The 20,681-nt window shown below is 41.6% G+C and overlaps 2 protein-coding genes across 4 annotated transcripts in view; one reads left to right on the top strand and one right to left on the bottom strand.

The window, feature by feature from the left end:
- Positions 1–20,681, bottom strand: part of LOC118195856 (complement component receptor 1-like protein) — a 127,845-nt gene that overhangs the window by 65,202 nt on the left and 41,962 nt on the right. For both annotated transcript variants that reach the window (XR_015040566.1, XM_085814447.1), the window contains exons 8-9: positions 12,112–12,291; positions 11,496–11,663 (exon numbers count right to left, since the gene is read on the bottom strand). Coding sequence is in view for 1 of the 2 variants with exons in the window: in XM_085814447.1 (XP_085670573.1) it covers positions 11,496–11,663; positions 12,112–12,291 (348 nt within the window). In the remaining variant the exon portion in view is untranslated. The remainder of the gene's footprint in view (positions 1–11,495; positions 11,664–12,111; positions 12,292–20,681) is intronic.
- On the top strand, positions 599–11,498 carry LOC146997461 (uncharacterized). 2 transcript variants are annotated; one of them, XR_015040567.1, is made up of 3 exons: positions 599–1,772; positions 6,540–10,446; positions 10,898–11,498. XR_015040567.1 is itself a non-coding variant. In XM_035367194.2 (2 exons), the coding sequence occupies exons 1-2, from the start codon at positions 1,287–1,289 to the stop codon at positions 10,901–10,903; spliced, it is 492 nt and encodes a 163-aa protein (XP_035223085.2). In that variant the 5' UTR covers positions 617–1,286; the 3' UTR covers positions 10,904–11,498. The 2 variants fall into 2 exon arrangements, 1 of the variants encoding a protein (XP_035223085.2); XM_035367194.2 differs by lacking the exon at positions 6,540–10,446 and having other exon boundaries at positions 617–1,772.

Genomic DNA, 20,681 nt, shown 5'->3' with positions numbered 1-20,681 from the left:
GGAGTGTACTCATTAATAAAGTCTCTTAGCTCATGAATTCTATGAGATAATCCATTTGCATTCCATGTAATTATATTCAAAACATTATTCACATTATACATTATTTACATTAGTGGCAGATCCAAAGATTTCTTCAAACAATTCAAATAAAATAAACAATTTATCTACAGTGTTTGGGTTGCCTGTAGTTCAGGCATTTTGTTTGATATTTTTCGTAATACATTAACAAAGGATATGCCATTGAACATATTAACAATATCTTTTATAAGTTTGGATACTTCAAATAGGCCAGATAGGCCAACATCGTTACGGTTACATTGTTTATTTATTTTTTTATCATTATTTACAATTTTTTCACTCTTTTCACTATTAACTGATTCCACAGGAATCTGGGGGGTTTTCCCACAAGTTATATTTGCATAGGAAACTCCAGATTTTACAAAACTGTCCTTAACAGGCTGATTGCTATTATTGGTAGTCATGATTTTTTTGCTTTGTAATCTGGCACCTTGGGCAAGTGCCACCACTGGGATTTCTGCCCTGTGACACCCTGTCCGTATAATAAATGTTATAATTCCCAATTTTGGGAGTATTCCCTTGGATAAGATGAGTCTCTTGGACTAAAAACACGTCAATATCGTGCTCTAATACAAAATCACGAACTTCGTGAATTTTAGATGTCAATCCATTGGCATTCCACGTGCAAATGGTCAGTTCTCTGGTGGTGTTTGAACTGTCATTAATAAAGTTGAAATTTAGGCCGTTATTAGAGGTTCATCACTGAAAAGCAGAAGACATGGGTCTAAAAAAGCCGAATTAGGTTGAAAGCTCAACATAGCTTTCATAAATATAAAATGCCCTCATTAAAGCATCTGCTCGCCTGAGATTAGGCATTGCTTTTTTGAAGGCAAGGAGCAGAATATGCTTGTCTACCGCTGGGTCGCGAGAGATTTCGATTAAGCATTTTAGTGTAGATGAGAAGACATCGTCTGAATCATTGCTACACTCTGCTGTGGCTGACACTGCTGGGACTTCAGGGGCTTCTGCAACCGGCAGTCTTGGATTCGTGGATTTGAATCAGTGCTCGGTGGTGTTCTTCACCATCTGTGCATAAGATGGTGAACTGACGTTGCTCGGGGGAGCAGGCATGGGACGTCTTGTCTCAGCATTTGCTGGGGGCTTAGAAGAACCCTGCGAGGGGGCTGTCTGAGTAGCTGCCCTAGTCTTAGGCGCGGAATTTTTACCACGAGCCCATTTGTTACCTGGGTAGCGGGTACAAGATTTATATGAAGCAGGATGGTCTCCACCGCAGTTGCAGGAAGTGGCAGATACATCTAAGCCTTTGGTACACTCACGTGCCCAATGGGTCCAGAGCATCTGACACAACGGATTGGAAGAGCGCAGAGTTCCGAAAAATGGAAAAAGCCCTGGCACCGAAAGCACTGATTAGCAGGGTGTCTCTCGTAGAGTGCGGACGCATGACAATGAGCTCCCCACAAGCCACCTGCAGCGACGCGATGCCGGAAATCATGGCCGGCAACCCCTCCGAAGCAAGCGCCGAGATGGATACATCGACGTCTACAGACATCGACGTCCCTGTCTCTGACACCAATCTTGACCATCAGATGAATCCGGACGACCTCCTGATCCAGATCAAACAGCTGTACTTACTCAAGGCCCGTTTTACTGACCTAGAACAGAATCTATCCAGAGCGAGGAGATCAACACCGCTGGCAAGTTTTGACCTCAAGTGCGTGCAACAAGAATCTAAGGTAACGCTTTTTAATCTTACCACTCTTGCTAAACGCCTGAATCTGCCTCTCTTTGCCATTCCTCCAACTGAGGAAGAATGTATTAAAAAATTACTGAAATCGGCTAAGGAACTTAGTAACGATGAAATCTCACTAAAATCCGATTCCTTGGATAAAAATCAAAATTCGGCCAAAATTCAAAATTCTAAGCAAATACTAAAACCGGCTAAATTACAAGCAGAAAAATTACTATCTAGCACCAAAAAAATCCAGAAACTAACTTTAAATTCACGAGAAAATTCGGAATTACCAAAAACTAAAAAGATTAGAAAAATAGATGATGAAGGATTTCAGCGGCCTCCTCGCCATCTTGTTTCACGAGGAGCGCCGATTTCCCCAGAAAAACAGGTCCCGAACAATAGCCTGCCTCCATTTTGGAGTGAACAACCAGAGGAGGAATTGCCTCCCACCCAACCTGCGGTTAGGGTGGAAGAGAAAAATGATCTCGTGGAGCAACCCGGAGACGGTACTCCCCCCCCCTACTGAAAGCTCTAACAAAGCTAAAAGGAAAATACCTTTCTTCTTTGTTGAACCCAAAGATTTTGAGTTTCTTACATCTCTAGTCCAAGCAACTGTGCCTACGGCTATTTGCAGAATGAAAGGCAAATTTTTACGCATTGAAATGCAGTCCGAAGAGGACTATCGTTCGGTGGCCCAAATTCTAAATAATCAGGGCGCCGAATATAAGTCATTTAATTTGAAACAGGATCGGCCCGTAAAGGCTATACTTCGCGGCCTACCTAATTCTGCAAAAGCTGAGAAAATTAAGGCTGAATTACAACTTTTAGGATACTCTGTTATCAGTGTGACTCAGCTCCGTAGGCACAGGTCCCGTTATCCTATGCCATTATTCTTAGTCCAGCTAAATCCGTCTCTGAACGTTTATGACATTTTTGAAGAGACCTCAATGTTTGGCATCGAAATCAAATTCGAGAAACATATCGGGAAGAAGGGGCCGAGCCAGTGTTGGCGCTGCCAAGGCTTCTTCCACAGTTCCGCAGTGTGCACACTGCCAATCCGGTGTCTGAGGTGCGCCGGCCCGCACTACGCGTACCAATGTACCAAAGACCCGGAGGAAGCCAACACCTGCGCGAACTGCCTTGGGCGGCACGCAGCCAACTGGTTTTACTGCCCCAGAAACCCGGCAAATAAAAATAAACCCCCCCCCTATTAGATCGGATAACGGGATGTCAAAATTCGTACCGGCTCCGGTTAAAGCTCCAATCTGCAGCACGGACCCCTCTTTTAGTGATCTCGTTTCCGGACGGAAAAATCCCGGACTACCATCATCTACGAAAGATCTGAAGCAAGCTCCTGAGAAGAAGCAAGGCCCGAAGAAGAGTCCTCTCCTTCCGCCACCACCACCGGCCCAGGCTCCAGCCCAGTCCGCAGATGATGGCAGTTGCACGGATACTCTTAGGAGTGTTTTCCAAATTGCATCTGAATTTGGAATAGAGCACAAAATTCTCCTAGAGGCTTTTAGAAATGCTCTCCCAAGGCTCCGAAATGTCTCCACGGGGCCTGAGAGAGCATTTTATATTTACGAGGCATACTGTGGCCTCCTAAACTAAAGGCTTCACATTCAATAGTGCAACTGGTGAAGATTCTCTCCTGATCTCCTACTGGAACGCTAACGGAATCAAGAAGAAGATTCACGAAGTCCGGGATTTTATTAATGAGCATCACATGGACCTCTTCCTCGTTCAGGAGACACATCTGGTTGAGGGACTTAGCGCGAACATCGCGAATTATTTCTGCTACCGAAATGACAGAGAGGTATGCATCAGTGACACTGTTCGTGCTAGTGGCGGTACTAGCATTTATGTAAAACGCTCCCTAAAGCATTCTAGGATACCCACGCCACCACTGGAGGCCTTAGAAGCGACTATAGTACAAATTCATATTCCAAATTGTCCCCCAACAGCAGTAGCGTCCTGCTATATGCCTCCGAGACAGGGACCCGCATTTATCTCTGATCTCAGAAAATTAAGTGGTGTTGCAAATAACCTGATTATCGCAGGAGATTTAAATGCCCGTCATAGAAGTTGGGATTGTGTCACTGCCAACAACTATGGCGATAAACTCAAAATTTGGGCTCAGCACGCCCGTATCCAAATTATTGCGCCAAACACACCTACCCATTACCAGTTTCCTGGGGGGTTAGGTGCTCCTTCCATTATTGATCTGGCCTTATTTAAAAATATTCCAGTAGATTATTCGATCGAAGTGATTCCGGAATTGTCCTCTGACCATTATCCGGTTCACCTCACCCTTAAAACATCCAAAATTAACCAAAATTTACCGGCGCAAGTCTCCACAAATTGGGACAACTTTCGGTATGTCTTGGAAAATGGTATTCTCCCCCCTATCAAAATTCACGATAATCAGGAGGTTGACTTAGCCATTGACAGGCTCGACCAAACCCTAGGAAGCGCATTTACAGCCGCTTCAAACCCAAATTCAGGCAAAATTATTACAAATTACCTGATCACATTAAAGATAAAATCAAAATTAAAAACCGCCTTCGCAGAGATTGGCAAAATACACGTTTGGAAAACTTTCGAGTGCAACTGCGAAGGATCCAGAATGAGATCAAGTCTGACATTAAGAAACACACAGACGAAAAATACGCAAACTATCTTAAGTCCTTAAAGACTTCCGATAATAGCCTCTGGGTTGCTAGCGCACGGCTTCGCAAACCAAAGCACGACATTCCCCCCCTAATGGGCACGGTCAACGACCGGATGGCATTAACAGACACCGAAAAGGCTGAACGCATAGCTGACAGCCTTCAAACACAATTTTCACCTAACACTGGACTCATGTTCGATTCCTGTGCAGAGCACACGCATGAAGTCCAACACCAAGTTGAAGAATTTCTCTCCTCAGATACAAATTCTGAGGAACCCATCACCACAACAATGACCGAGATTTCTGCTTTGATCAAAAATCTCACCCCCGTAAAAGCACCTGGCCTGCATAGGATTTCTAATCGCATGATTAAAAATTTACCAGTTAAATTCATATTTTACCTAGCAGTTTTGATAAATTCAATGCTAAGGCTAAAATATTATCCCCATAGCTGGAAGAATGCACTAGTCATTCCTATTCTAAAACCTGGAATGGACCCAAAGGTCCCTCAAAATTATAGGCCGATCAGCCTTCTGTCTTCACTTAGTAAAATTTACGAAGCTATACTGCTTAGATACCTGAATGATTTCTGCCGAAACGGAAATATTATTATTCCTCAGCAATTCGGCTTTCGTGCTAAACACTCAACTCAGGCCCAGCTACTGAGGGTAGTAGAAATCATTCATACAGGATCTCGCAGTGGAAAGCCTACAGCTATTGTTTATCTAGACGTAGCAAAGGCTTTCGACAGATGTTGGCATATCGGAATTTTATTCAAGCTCATGCGACTTGAAATTTCGGCTAATTTTGTGCACATAATGCACTCTTACCTCACTAATCGTACCTTTTCTGTCAAAGTAAAATATTCTGTCTCTTCTCCTCGCCCTATCTTGGCTGGGGTGCCTCAGGGAGGAATTCTTAGCGCTACGCTCTTCAACTTGTATGTAAATGACATACCACAAACACCAAGTGTCGACCTAGCACTCTATGCAGACGACACAGCCATCATTTCACAGCACCCAACATTACATGCCACTCTCAATCACCTACAGCTGTATTTAACAGACTTGGAGTCCTGGCTCATTACCTGGAAAATCAAAATTAATGTCGCAAAAAGTGCCGCCACAGTTTTCTTTTCCAGAAAGAGGAATGTCCATAGTCAACTCCCTCCACTCAGATTATTTGAAGAAAATGTACCCTGGGTGGAATCCTATAAATATCTGGGAGTTTATCTAGATGCGAAGCTGCTCTGGAATACCCACATCAATTACGCCATCTCAAAAGCAAGAACTACAAGAACCCAACTGATGTCTCTCCTCAAAAGAACCAGCAACCTCTCCCTCAACAATAAGATCCTTTTATACAAGAGTACCATCCTACCGATCCTGACGTACGCAGCTGTCGTCTGGTCAACTGCTGCCAATAGCCATCTAAAGAAAATCCAAGTATTCCAGAGCGTCACGCTTCGTATCCTGACAAATGCTCATTATTTCGTCCGTAATGAAGTGCTTCATAACGATCTCAAAATTCTACCCCTGGATGCCTTTTTCCGGCAAAATTCGGCCAAATTCTTTAATAGATTAACGCAGATCGAAAACCCAGTCTTGCATTCACTTCCTGCTTATGATCCAGCTGAGCCCAGCTCAGCTAAGCGACCTAGGAGCGTTCTTGATAGAACTTATAACATCTTTCCTAGGAAGCCGAAGCGGAGGTGTCTGCTTGACTAGGAATTCTTTCTAAAAATTTTTTAAATTAACAAGCACTTCACGGGCCTAACCCGACGACTCTTAATTATTTCTATACTTCCACATGCCCGCCGGACCTAATTCGGCCTCGTTTCTCGGTTTTATATCCGTGCTGCTATAGGTAACTTGCCCCTTCACTTGCCAAGACCTCATCTTTTCATAAAACACGGCCCAGACAATTATAAATCAGATTTGCAATAGTTTTAACGTTTCTTTATTATTTTATCATCTAACTTAATTATGTAACTTAAACTGCTTAATTATTGAAATTTAAATTAATATTCTAATCTTTTAAATCTAACTCCCCCATATGCTACTCAAAACACTTTTATTTCATGAATTTTTGTTCCAGCAATCTGCATATATACAAGCTTGCATGTCTTCAAACACCAACTGCAATCAGGTAATTTTGGTTAATTCTGTCCCAATTTTTATTTCTGTCCCCTTTTTTAATCCACCTCTCCTCTCCAACTTATAACACTTTTCCTTGCTTCCCTTCCCTTTAACTATCCTAAAACTTCTCCGTCTTTTCTACAGTTAACTTTCTTCACGGTTCTTTCCGCTTCAAAAGTTGCTCCTATTGTACTCTCGACGGGCGGTAGGAGAACTTTTGCGCCTCCTGAATCCTTTTCCCCCCTTCTTTTCGTTTCACCATCCCTTGCTCCGAGCTTTAGTCGTAAGACTCTCTCCCCCCCCCAGCCCATCCCCAAGGCATTAGCGATTACTGCGGTTTTCCGTATTACCTAATATACCTTTCCCGAGCCCTGGAAAATTATGTTTCCCGGCTAATTGTCTTTCAATCTTTCCGATTCCATTAATGCAATGCATTCAGGAATTCGCCTTATCCATCACCTCTCTCTCTTTCAACCTAGCGTTGAAAGCAAAAAGAATTTATCGTCCATAGTGCGGACTCCTTATTCACTTCCTTCTCTGTAAACCCTTAATGGTCTCCTTCATTACCCTTCAGCCAGTGCTTTGTCTTAATCACCTCAGTTTTCCTTAACGAAGTTGTGGAGGTAATTGCATTAAGTTGCAAAGGTACTCCGGAAAATATCGCCTTGGGCCTTGGGCCGAAAGCACTGAGTAGGGCCCTTGCGGCCGCGGTAACGCTCAATGCTGATCTCTGTGCCCCACATGTCAGTAAAGGCAAACAGATAATCCAGGAAGGGGTGTGGGATGACTTGTAAATAAACAAGTGGCATTGGGTGTCTGGAGCCAGGCTGAGTAAGCCGAACGATGCGATGCACTTTAAATCCCATCGCCTCTACTTCCTCTTTGATGTCCCCGACGTCTGTTTCAACAGGGAGGCCTCTGATGACAATTTTGACTGGCCGGTCCTGCTTGAGATCGAAAGTTTTGAACTGGATGCCGGCTTGCTTCATCCAGCGGGTGACCTCCCTGAACTCCAGCTCTATTTGAACAAAAATTTTTAGATAGGGTCCAGTCAGGATGCTCCGTAAATTTGGGGCAATTTCTCTCATGAAAGACACTTGTGTCTTCCAGTTCTTGCTGCTTTTGAAATGAATTGCCGGAATCTCAGGCTGCGGTGGCGGGATACGTTCCGTGCCTGCTCGGAATTAACTCCCTCAGTGGCGCTCTCATTATTCTTTTCAGCGTCATTTTTATCATCATTGATAATTGAATTTCTAATTCGTTCATATTTATTTACAATCCTCTCCTTTTTAGGAGTAGCATTTTTTGAATTGCCTGATAATTTAGAATTTGGAATAGTGAAATTTGCATCTTTACTGTTGTTTGCCAAATCGTCTTTTGTTAGATCCACAATAGGCGCCTTCCCTTGCTTTCGAGCCGCAGGGGTGATAAACCCGTCAGAGTCTATTGTCTGCGTCTTTCGCTTCCGCGATGACGTAGACTGGACTGGTTTCTCCCGCACCTCGTGCGTGGGAATAGATGCCTCTTGCTTACGAGGATCTTCTGTGGATTGAGCGGCAGCCATCTTGGCTAAGCGCTCGCTCTCCAATATATTTAAGAATTCCTCTCTGGTCGAGGGAAGGTGGAAAATAGGTACATCCAGAGCATTAGCAATATCATTAATCTTGTGAAAAAGTGACTTACCCGCCCGGTCGAGCTGGTCGTATCCATTTTGATCCAGTGGCGTTGGCGTCTTCTTCATGAAGTTCTTCTGACGCTGTATGGCCTCAAATTGCTGTTTCAGGTCATAAAACTTGATTACCAGGTTCATGCGTTCGTCATCTGGCGACGCTGATTGCACAGAGGGTGTGTGTGTGTGTGTATTGAGAATACGGAAAAGCACACTAGGGCTATCTGCCTAAGGGGAGGGATGACTTTCGTGGAGGACTTTCTAAGGAAAACTGGCTCGTATACACGTTACACATGGGGAAAACCACGAAAACGCCCATGCATCCATCCCGTTCGCGGGATTCGAACCTCGGACCGAACTACCAGTGTTCAGCGACTTTACCGCTCAGCCGCTGGTGGGCGATTGCACAGAGGGAGCCTGATCCCTAATTTCACACATTATGTCATCATTAGTATCATTTTCCATGATAATATTTCCGGAATTGCCCTGCGTTGGCGGGAGCTCGTAACACGATCGACCGTCACCCTCGCCGTCCATCCTCGGAATCCAACTTTACGCCGAGTTTGGGATAAGCGTCGACCAATCAGAGAGAAACTAAAACGAAGCGGCGTTCTATAGAAGATTTCGCTGTCACAAAACAAGCAGAGCGAACGCGGGAAATCAATCGAGCAGGAGAACAGCGCGGGAAAGTTGTAGACACATCCATGCATGCGCAAATTTAGCTCCTCTCATTGGCCACGGCTTACACCCCGTTCTCGCAAGTGTGAACGAAATTCCCGTATTTTATGCCCTTACGACTACGCCTCTATGCCCTTTACGCTGCCGTCTGAACACAGCCTAACGCTCTAATACCTCTCCGCCTCAGAGGCTGCACGTAGCGCCGGCACTTTCCTTTGTGGAACCCGCGTATTTCTTCTTTTAAAATGCAAAGTAGGCAGTTTGGACTGGTAAGAATACCCACACGATAGGGATGGCTCGCCAAGCAGACGTGACCAGTTTCAAGCCTAAAACTGGCCACAGCTGTTCCCTGTGGTTTGTATGGTAATTTCCTTTCCAAGATGTCCCTCTAGCTATTGGTTGAGAGAGGCATCATAAGTTCACTTCTCCGTTTTCGTTTCAAAGATTTAAGAATGTATAATCTTGTAGAATGGTAAGAACAATTTCTGGGTATCTTTTGAACAACTTCTGTACCAGTTTTTTTGCAAGCTTGGCAAAATTTTAAAGTTTGGCAGCCAATGAATGAACGTGAGAGGCAGCAGCGCATCTTAACTGCGCAACTGGCAGGATAGTAAAAAGGAGAAATTTTAATTCCAGGTTATAAATTCTTTCGAATTTCATTTTGTGTACTCAGATAGACAATAACTATGCCTCACATATAGGTGCGCGAACAATATGAGAAGATGTCAGTATTTGAGAGGGGACGTGTAGTTGGCCTCAAAGAACCCGGTTGTTGTAATCAGAAAACCTCCCGACATTTGGATAGGAGCGATGTCGCTATTAGACGATGTTGGCAGGAATGGGTGAACAATGGTCGAACTGCCGACTAAAACTGAACTCTAGACACCGACAAGCCCGTTTGCAACGGTGTAGGGCACATTCGAACTGGAATGACACTGATTGGAGTAGAATTGTCTTCGGTGCTCAGTTCCTCTTCTAAATGAGTCCCGATGACATATCTGGAAACGCCCCGTACAGTAGTGAGATACCAACCTGACTGTCATCCACCATACGGCCCGAGAACCAGAAGTGATGGGCTGTGGTGCCACTTCATTTAATAGCAGGACCCCTTTGGCTGCCATCCACTGCTCCTTTGCAGCACAACGATACGTCGACGATATTTTGCGGCTCGTTGTATTACAATTCATATCAGCCATTCTGAGCTTACATATCAGCAAGATACATAGTTTCTACTGCTTGTCTTCGTGCTTACCTAATACTAACTTTACCAGCAAGGACCCCGGATCTCTCTTCCATTGGAACGTTTTAGAGAACGTCCATTGAACGTCTTCATTTCAACGTTTTGGAGTATTGTTGACAAGGCCCTCTAACCAGCTCGGAATTTTGCCGATCTAACGTGGCAATTGGACAGAATTTGGTCTGATATCCAGCTGGAGGACATTCACCAACTCTATCAATCAGTGCCGAGTAGCATTCAAGATCAAGATCAGATGCTTAAGGACCAGATGTCGACCAACGTGTAAGTGACTTGCTCAATTTGTGAAGCTCTTTCTCTCTCAATTTGTAAAGCTTCTTTCTTTTCACAAAATCATCAGTTTTTGTGAAGTTGTTATCATTTGTTTTTTGTACGTTACATCATATCTATCGATTTTCGTCCCATTCGGATAAATTCTTCTTGGTGCGTCTTTTATTTTGTGTTAGAGTGTATATATAATCCTTCTTTATTTTTATATTTAATTTCATTTACATTTAGTTGTATATAATTGTCTAAAATAGTGTATTTTAATATCATTTCATTTAAACTTTGATAGGTACACTGTGTAATCTAGAAATATATCTCAATTGAATTGGGATTTGTATTGCATATATTCTCTGTCCACCATATACAGGGCGTCCATAAATGTTTACCCTAATTATAATTGTTTGTAATAATAACATTGATTGTACTAACTCTGTATTTTTCGTTGCAGGTGTAAACAGAATTCGTAAGATTTCTCTACAGTTGTGTCACATTTTTGCTCACACTGCGTGTTTCCCTTTGTAAGACCGCATGTTTCCCTTGCTGTCCTAACCTTTCTCGATACAGAGCGTGTTTCACTGTTGTTCTAGACAGCACATTCTCCAGATCTCTCTCCAACTGAGGCCATCTAGACATGGTGATTTTAACTTAAAACAAAATTCAACATTACATTGTCGCTTTTTTTTTTTTTTTTTTTAAGAAAAATTTGTATGCCTTTGAAGCAAACGTTATACAAGTGTTTCTTCTTCAACAAGTAAAAGCATTTCTTGTTACATTCTAACATAAAAAATAAGTAGCATGTATCGAATCCTGCCTCAATGTATAAAGCTTTTCTTTAAAGCAGATGCTAATTTATGTTTGAAATTAGTTTACGTTTCAGTTTAAGTTGACAAGCTTCTTTAATATCTAAAATATGATCCTGTTATTTGGTTTCTTTGTTGTAATTTTAGTTCCCAGATTGCTTGCTAAAAGGCGGATTGTACCTCAGCATAAAAAAAAATTGACGCCCTAAAATATTTTATGTTTTATAATAAAGATTTTAAACTTACCGATACATTTTATTTCTTTTGCTGACCATGTCCTGTTTGGTAGACATTCTATAACATCCGATCCCATGAAAGCATAACCAGGCCTACACTGAATCTTACTTCCCATTACATAATAACTGTTATTCTTCATTCCATTCACAGGAGTTCCAGGGTCAGGGCAATAGTTATCTAGGACAGTAAGCAGATCTTAAATACGCTTCAACTTTTAATCACGTAATCCAACAAAGATATCTCACTGAAATAATTTTTTGTATCATAGAAAATTTTGCCTCTTTACAAGCAATAAACAACGTGTAAACACCAAAGAAATCAATAATTAGCAATATGAACTGGAGTAACTTTAAATAAATTTGTATGACTGCACAGGTTCGAATGTCAAGTGGAACCCTCGTTTTCCGCGGCGAATGTGAAAAGAGAAAAATAAAACATGTGTCTATGCAGAAAAAAAAGAGTTGAGACGTCTTTTGCTCGGTGACTGAAAATCGAAGACGCCATTTATTTGTGGTAAGTAAACGAAAAGCAACTTAAAAGGCAGGTGCAGTTATTGGTTACATAATTGTTACTTTGATTGCATGCTAGAGGCAGACTGTTATGTTTTTCAATTCATTAGACTTACCTTTGCTGTCGCATCTGGCGACTTCTCCGTTCCATTCACCATTAGGCATACAATAAATTTTAGATGATCCGATGAGATTGTAACCCGCTAGGCAATGGAAGGCGACTTCGCTGCCAATTTTTAAGCTTCTACTAGAAGAAAGGCCATGCTCTGGAACCCCTGGATCTGGACATCGGATCTCTACATAAAAAGAATTCAACGCATTCAATGCTCTTATTAACAGTGAGTTCTTCTTACACGAATCATTATTTAATAAAGTATTAATTTTAATAACGGGAAATTTGTGACAAAGTAAACAGTACATCTAAAATTTATTTACATACAGCTTTTTTAGAATCCGGGTTTTTTTCATTTTCACCATTTTGGTAACTAAAGAATTAAAATACAGCAGTGCTTAAATTGCGCCGGAGCCCACCGGAGCACGACTCCGGTGCTTCTCAATTTTTAAGATAAATTATAATTTTAGCCGGAGTGCACCGGAGGCATATTTCACAAGTGCACATCTGTGTAGCCACCGAGGGAGTGGCTTCTAGGATAGACCAATAAACATCCAGCAATATTTCTGTCATGTCACATGACCTTTCGCACGCTTTAAGATTTAAGCAACATGGTTGAAAATATTGTTACGAATTTGGTATTTAAAAAGCTAATGTTAGTTCAATTACAAATTAAATGATTTTATTTCTCGCGCAGTGCAGCGCGTGACGAATATTAAAAGAAAGCTAAGCCGTAAAATTAAAAATACAAGAGCGTGTGCATTAAATAAATAAATATCTCTTTTTGATTTCGAGAAAGTACTGGAAAATTCTAGCGTGTGATTTTAAAATCTTATAAAAGGAGGAAAACATCTCAGTTTGTAGTAGTTGCTTAGTTTGTTGTTGTTTAGAAAACTGCTCTTGTTGATTGTAGCGAATTCGCGGATTAGCGTTCTTTAGCTGTTTTTAATTGCGTTCTATTGGACATTTGAGTAGTTAAAAGATAACTACTGTGAGATATTGTAATACTGCATGATAATTTGAGAAAATTTAAGCATTTTTTTGTTGTGATAATAATAAATTTTTTTTTGTTCATTTTTCATCGGACTTGTGCATTCATTTCATAACGAACCCGTACGCACGCAACAATTTTTGGTGTCAGGAGTGGGGTTTGAATGCCAATAACAAGAGCGATGGGAGAGCAATTAAGGCAGTTAATATCAGCCTTTGCCTCATTTAAAGAAGAAATTAAAGAGGAAATGAAATTGGGCCAGGAATCCGTTAAGAAAGAAATGAAATTGGGCCAGGAATCCGTTAAGGAAGAAATGAAATTGGGCCAGACATCCGTTAAGGACGAAATGAAAGCCGTTCAAGCTGGTCAAGAAGAAATGAAAAGAGAAATTACTTGCATAATAGAAAATAAATTTGAAGCTATGGAAGGCAGAATTGACGCAGTTAAAAATAAAGTTGGACATATTGAAGAAAAAGTTTCTTCCGTAAAAGATCATATTGAAGAAAGAGTTTCTTCGGTGAAAGAAGAAATAGAAGAAAGAGTTTCTTCTGTAAAAGAACATATAGAAGGGAGAGTTTCTGCTGTGGAGGAACGAATTGAAGGAAGAGTTTGTGCCGTCCAACACCAAATCGAACAACAAATTGATGAGAAAGTTTCTGCAGTTGCCAAAGAAATGGATACTTTAAAGAAATTCGTAGCGTCGGCAGGGAGCAGGAGTGATGATTTTAAATTCTTACCAATGCCTGCTCGTCCACCTCTGAAGCTATCCACATATGATGGGAAGACCTCCTGGCAGGTGTATAAGACACAATTTTCTATCGTGGCGGATGCGAATGGATGGGATTCCCAAGCTAAGGCCTGTCATCTCGCCGCTTCTCTAAGAGCCGACGCAGCGGATATCCTTCAGACTCTTCCCGAAAACAAAAGATTAGATTTCGAAGCTCTGTCCGGCGCCTTGGAGTTGCGCTTTGGGGAGAAGTGTTTAAAAGACTACAGCAGGCTCCAATTAAAATCTCGACAACAGAAGCCTACCGAAACACTTCAGGAGCTCGCCGCGGATGTTGAAAGGCTGTCCCATCTCGTCTTTTCGGAATGCCCGACAGAAACCAGGGAAATCCTGTCCTTGCAATACTTTATCGACGGCATCCGAGATACTGAAATACAGAAAGCTCTACGAATGGCGGATGTAAAAGATTTAAAAAGTGCTCTAGTGTACGCCATGAAATTTGAGGCAGCCCAGCAAGCCACTCGTCGAGACCGCCACCCAGTCAGAGCTGCTCAAGTCCAGGAGCCAGGGGATCAAGTCACCGCTCGACTTGACGATTTAACTAGACAACTGAACGCCTTGAGACGGAATATTGGTGAGAAGAAACCGACCGTTAAGTGCTGGAACTGCGGTGCTGAAGGACACATACGACGAAACTGCAAAACACCCCAGGGTACTGATGTTAAGACCGCTTCTAACAAGCAGCAGGGAAACTAATTAGTGGCCATCTCGCGGGGCGGAGGTTGCCAGATAATGAAAAGCCCCCGTTTAAAGCGCTTCAGATTTCTGCAGTGAGAGGCGGCAGTAATGGACTTTTCATAATAGGACATATTAATGGAGTTCCGTGTAATATGACTATAGATACAGGAGCCAACGTCACCATCATCCGAAAAGATTTGGCTCAACAACTAGGAAACAAACTTATCTGGACGCCGCCCTGCGTTACCCTCCAGACTGTGTCCGGTGAGAAGATCGACATCGACGGAAAAGTAAATATTAACATCACGTTTGGAAGTGCCGCTTACCATCACACGGCATATGTAGCAGAGATCACTGATTCTTGCATACTCGGATTGGACTTTCTAAGAAAATACAATTTTTACTTGGATTTTAAAAATAACGAATTGCATTCTACATCTGAGGACATAGCGTTATTTCTCGTTAATGATGAAGAAGTTAAATCTGTCCGTAAAATCATAGCACAAGACTATATCACAATACCGGTAAGAACAGAAATTTTACTTCCTGGATCCATAGCCGAAAATAGAAATTTCCGCTACGGCATCATAGAATATCCCAATAACTGTAATATCCCAAAAGGAGTACTAGTAGCCTCAACACTCGTCGACCTATCCAGAACGGTTATCCCGGTGAGAGTCGCCAATGTAACTGAAAAGTCGAGAGTTATTAAGAAAGGTGAAATGGTTGCAACATGTACTCCAGTAACCAGCGTTGAAAGAAAGAGTAACATCCCAGAATCCGTGTCCTCAGAGAGCATTACATCGGAGTTATTGCAGAATGCACAATTAAACGATAAAGAGAAAAATGCTGCCGATCGCGTCATTAAAGATCTTCAAGTTGTTTTCTCCCGCTCGTCTTCTGACGTGGGTCGAACTAGTTTGACACAACATAGAATAGATACTGGCGATCATCCCCCAATCAAGCAACATCCAAGACGTCTACCGTTTGCTAAACAGGAAGAGGTGCGAACACTGTTAAAAGATATGGAAGAAGGCGATGTCATCGAGCCTTCAGCGAGTCCATGGGCATCTCCCATCGTTCTCGTCAGAAAGAAAGACGGCTCAACAAGATTTTGCGTTGACTATCGCCGGTTGAATGAGGTTACGAAGAAAGACAGTTACCCTCTTCCTAGAATTGATGACGTTCTAGACACCCTTTCTGGAAGCAAGTGGTTCTCAACACTTGATTTAAAGAGTGGGTATTGGCAGGTAGAAATCCATCCTGATGACCGAGAAAAGACGGCATTTACTACGGGACAAGTACTTTGGCAGTTCAAAGTGATGCCGTTTGGACTGTGTAATGCGCCGGCAACATTCGAACGTCTTATGGAGACTGTTTTGAAAGGCCTTTCCTACGAAGCCTGTCTGATATACCTGGACGATATCATCATCGTCGGAAAGAGTTTTGAAGAGCATCTAGAAAATCTTAGAAAGGTGCTCCAGAAACTGAAAGAGGCCAATCTGAAGCTGACTCCCGCTAAATGCAAATTGTTTCGAAAGGAAGTGACTTACCTGGGACATGTCATCTCTGCAGAAGGTGTGCGCACGGATCCTGAAAAGGTATCAGCGGTTAAATCCTGGACGCGTCCCGAAAATGTCCATCAGCTGAGAAGCTTCCTAGGGCTTTGCACCTACTATAGGAGATTCGTGAAGAACTTTTCTTCCATCGCAAGACCACTTCACAAGCTGACAGAGAGCAAGCAAAGATTCTTGTGGACAAAGGAATGCGAGGATGCATTTAACAACTTAAAGGAAGCTTTAACATCTGCTCCAATCCTGACGTATCCTCAGCTCGACAGACCATTTATTCTCGACACCGACGCGAGCAATGAAAGTGTCGGTGCTGTTTTGTCCCAAGAAATAGACGGCCAAGAACGTGTAGTAGCTTACTGGAGCAAATGCCTGTCTAAACCGGAGAGGAATTACTGTGTCACAAGGAAAGAGTTGCTCGCCATAGTCAAAGCTGTAGAACATTTCGATCATTATCTATACGGGAGAAAATTACTCCTCCGCACGGACCATGCCTCATTGGCCTGGCTTTTAAATTTCAAAAATCCTGAGGGTCAAATAGCCAGGCGGATACAGAGACTCCAAGAATATGACATCACTATCCGTCATCGTAAGGGATCATCACACGGAAACGCCGACGCCCTGTCTAGAAGACCTTGCCAAAAAAACTGCCGATATTGTTCCAGGGTGGAAGCGAAATACGAGCTGCTGACTCCGGTCGCAAGACAAATTACAACATCAACATCGGCTGATCGAAACCCGTGGAGTGATGATGAAGTCAGGAAAGACCAGCTGGAAGACCGCGACATTAAACCCATACTTGATTTAATAGAGTCATCAAACAGAAAACCTACATGGCAGGACATTTCTATCTGTAGTCCTACAACAAAACAATACTGGGCACTCTGGGATTCACTTCACATTCGAAACGGCGTCTTATACCGGAAATTCGAGTCGGATGATGGGAAGACGTTCCGATGGCAACTGATACTTCCAAGATCCCGGATTCCTGATGTCCTCAAAGAACTACATAACAGCCCTACAGGAGGTCACTTTGGAATTATGAAGACCTTACAGAGAGTTCGTGAGCGCTTTTACTGGAATAATGCAAAGAATGACGTGCAAAAGTGGTGCCGATCTTGCGATGCCTGTGCAGGTCGGAAAGGACCGAGGAAACGCGGCCGAGGCAGACTGCAACGTTACAAAGAAAGGTGCGCCTTTTGAACGTATCGCCTTTGACATCCTGGGACCTCTGCCACGAACTGCTGATGGCAACAAATACATACTCGTTGTCATTGATTACTTCACCAAGTGGCCTGAAGCTTATCCTATTCCTGATCAAGAGGCAGTCACAGTAGCTGAGGTAATGATACAGCACTGGATTTCCAGGTTCGGAGTGCCTCTTCAGTTACATTCCGATCAGGGAAGGAATTTTGCCTCGGCAGTAATCAAAGAACTATGCAAACTACTTGGCATTGACAAAACTCAAACGACGCCATTGCATCCCCAGTCGGACGGCATGGTAGAGAGGTTCAATCGAACCATCCTTAATAACCTCTCATTAGTGGTTTCCAGAAACCAACAGGACTGGGACAAGAAATTACCACTCTTTTTACTGGCTTACCGCAGTGCTGTCCACGAGACTACCGGCTATTCTCCATCACAGATGCTCTTCGGCCGTGACCTTCGTCTGCCTTGTGATCTATTGTTTGGCCGCCCTCCGGATGCTCCTTCATCGTCTGAGGAATATATTCAAGATCTCCAGGCCCGGTTTGAAGTGATGCACAATTTTGCACGAGAGCGAGTCAACTTGGCGACGGAGAAGATGAAGACCCGATACGACACAAGAGCTACTGAACATCAATTCCACCAAGGAGACAAGGTGTGGTTGTGGAATCCGACTCGACGGAAAGGACTTTGTCCGAAATTACAGTCACCTTGGGATGGGCCGTACACAGTCCTAAACAGGCTGAATGACGTCATGGTTCGGATTCGTAAGTCTTCGAACTCTAAACCTAAAGTCGTTCATTACGACAGGTTAGCTCATTACTATGACCATAGTACATAATGTAAATAATTGTAAATAGTATAAGACCATGGTCCATTTTGTTTTTAAATGTGTATTTGATTTGTTTTATGTATTGCATTTATTGTTCATGTTGTTTATTATTGTAATGTAATGCTTATTAATGCATTTATGCCACAGTTGTAAGTTTAGCTTCCTGTCCAGGGATTGTACTGCCCGGGACGTGCAGTCCTTGGGAAGGGGGCAGTGTTACGAATTTGGTATTTAAAAAGCTAATGTTAGTTCAATTACAAATTAAATGATTTTATTTCTCGCGCAGTGCAGCGCGTGACGAATATTAAAAGAAAGCTAAGCCGTAAAATTAAAAATACAAGAGCGTGTGCATTAAATAAATAAATATCTCTTTTTGATTTCGAGAAAGTACTGGAAAATTCTAGCGCGTGATTTTAAAATCTTATAAAAGGAGGAAAACATCTCAGTTTGTAGTAGTTGCTTAGTTTGTTGTTGTTTAGAAAACTGCTCTTGTTGATTGTAGCGAATTCGCGGATTAGCGTTCTTTAGCTGTTTTTAATTGCGTTCTATTGGACATTTGAGTAGTTAAAAGATAACTACTGTGAGATCTTGTAATACTGCATGATAATTTGAGAAAATTTAAGCATTTTTTTGTTGTGATAATAATAAATTTTTTTTTTGTTCATTTTTCATCGGACTTGTGCATTCATTTCATAACGAACCCGTACGCACGCAACAATATTTTGCCACGCAATTTTCTGTACAAATTTCTGTACATAGTCTATTTCTTCTGAAAATTGTCATTGCGAAGTTAGATCAAATATAAGCAATTATGAATGTTTCACTACCTGGTTGAAAGAATTTGAAATAAATACAAACACGTGTCGGATACTCCGTAAAAATATTCATGCAAAATATTACTTAATAAGTGATAAATAAGACGAAAGAAATGTGTGATGCATATCTGAGCCCAAATGCAATTTTTACATAAAACTATGCATATGAGAAAAATATTAACACCAATTTATATATGTAAATAGAAGTCAGCACTTTTTATTTCAGTCTATAAGAAAAAGATGTTATAGTAATAGCCAATGCAGAATTTTATTCAAAGTGAACTTCACTAATTTGCATTTAGTGTGTTAAATTTCACATTTAATAACTGCTCACTCTTAAATATACTGTCTACGCAAGAAATATTCATCAAACAGAATGAATTTATCGATTCACAACGAATATATTCAATTTATTCACATATAACTTTTAATGTTAACAAGGGATATAATCAGATCATACACAATATGTATTCTGAATCTTACACTTTCAAAATCAAATGAATGCAAACACAAATAAGAAAACACTAGATTCATTGTAACACTTCCAGTCCTTCTCAGCTCAATAAATAATAATAATAATAAACTATGCACATGAATTCTCTTAATGCACATTTGTTAGTAAATATTCGAGGCTAATTGTAGCCTGAGCCATTTTCTCGGTGTAAAGAGCGATAATATGCCGTGAACATCAATCCAAATATCACAGCGTGATAAAAATCGCGAAAGTGAAATGTCAGCGATTAATTAAACTCATAAAACGAAAGCACTACGAGATTTTCTACTTTTACGCCATACATTTATAACTGAGAAATAAATGCAAATTAAAACGTAAACAACATACGCTCACATTCACAAGAAGATTTAGCGTCACAATAGCAATAGAAGTTCATTGGTCCATTTTCGAAACTCCTCCCTCAATGGCTACGCTGATGTGCACTTGTGAAATATGCGCACCGGAGCCCTAAATAAGATGAGCTGCGTACTTCTTTTTTATAAAACTGAATCGCAATTTAAAGGGAACAAAATTTAGAATTCCTAAGGTTTTAGTTTAACAATAAGCAGACCTTGCAATACTCTATTTTCCTAGAAATACGATCTCATGATAACATGAGACGTTCAAGTAAAGTCCCCTCGCACATGCATCTTTTAGCTTTCTTCGTGAAGAACTGAGTGCGCATTGTACGGCAAATATACTTAAAAATTAAAAATTGTAGCTTGAAATTACAGATGAGCGTTATACGGCGGGGCACGTTTTACGCTGGAAAACACGGTACTTATAAATTAAAATCTTATTTGCAATCTTCATATATATTTTATATACATATAAGCGGCTTAAGTGTTTGTCGCCGATAGTTTATTGGTTGCTTGCGTAACTGTAAATTGTTTTATTCAACGTGCAGTGCAGCGCGTGACGAATATTATGAGAAAGCTAAGCCGGGAAAATTAAAAATACAAGAGCACGTGTATTTAACATGTAATAAATAAATTTAACATCCATATATAATAGAATTCGGAAATATGCAACCGACAAAAACCGGCAACGATGAAAAAACAAATATCTTTATTATATGCGGCTTAAGTGTCTGTTTGTCACCGATACATTATTGGTTGCTTGCGTAACTGTACTAGCCAATGGGGTGAAGTTGCCACGGCACAGGGTTGCTGTTTTAATTGAGACGTAGACAATTCCCTGT

The sequence above is a fragment of the Stegodyphus dumicola genome, chromosome 4, assembly GCF_044657685.1.
Source record: "Stegodyphus dumicola isolate Sdum_Otavi_A_Nest chromosome 4, ASM4465768v1".
Taxonomy (NCBI): Eukaryota; Metazoa; Arthropoda; class Arachnida; order Araneae; family Eresidae; genus Stegodyphus; species Stegodyphus dumicola.
This window is presented reverse-complemented; position numbering and strand designations above follow the sequence as displayed.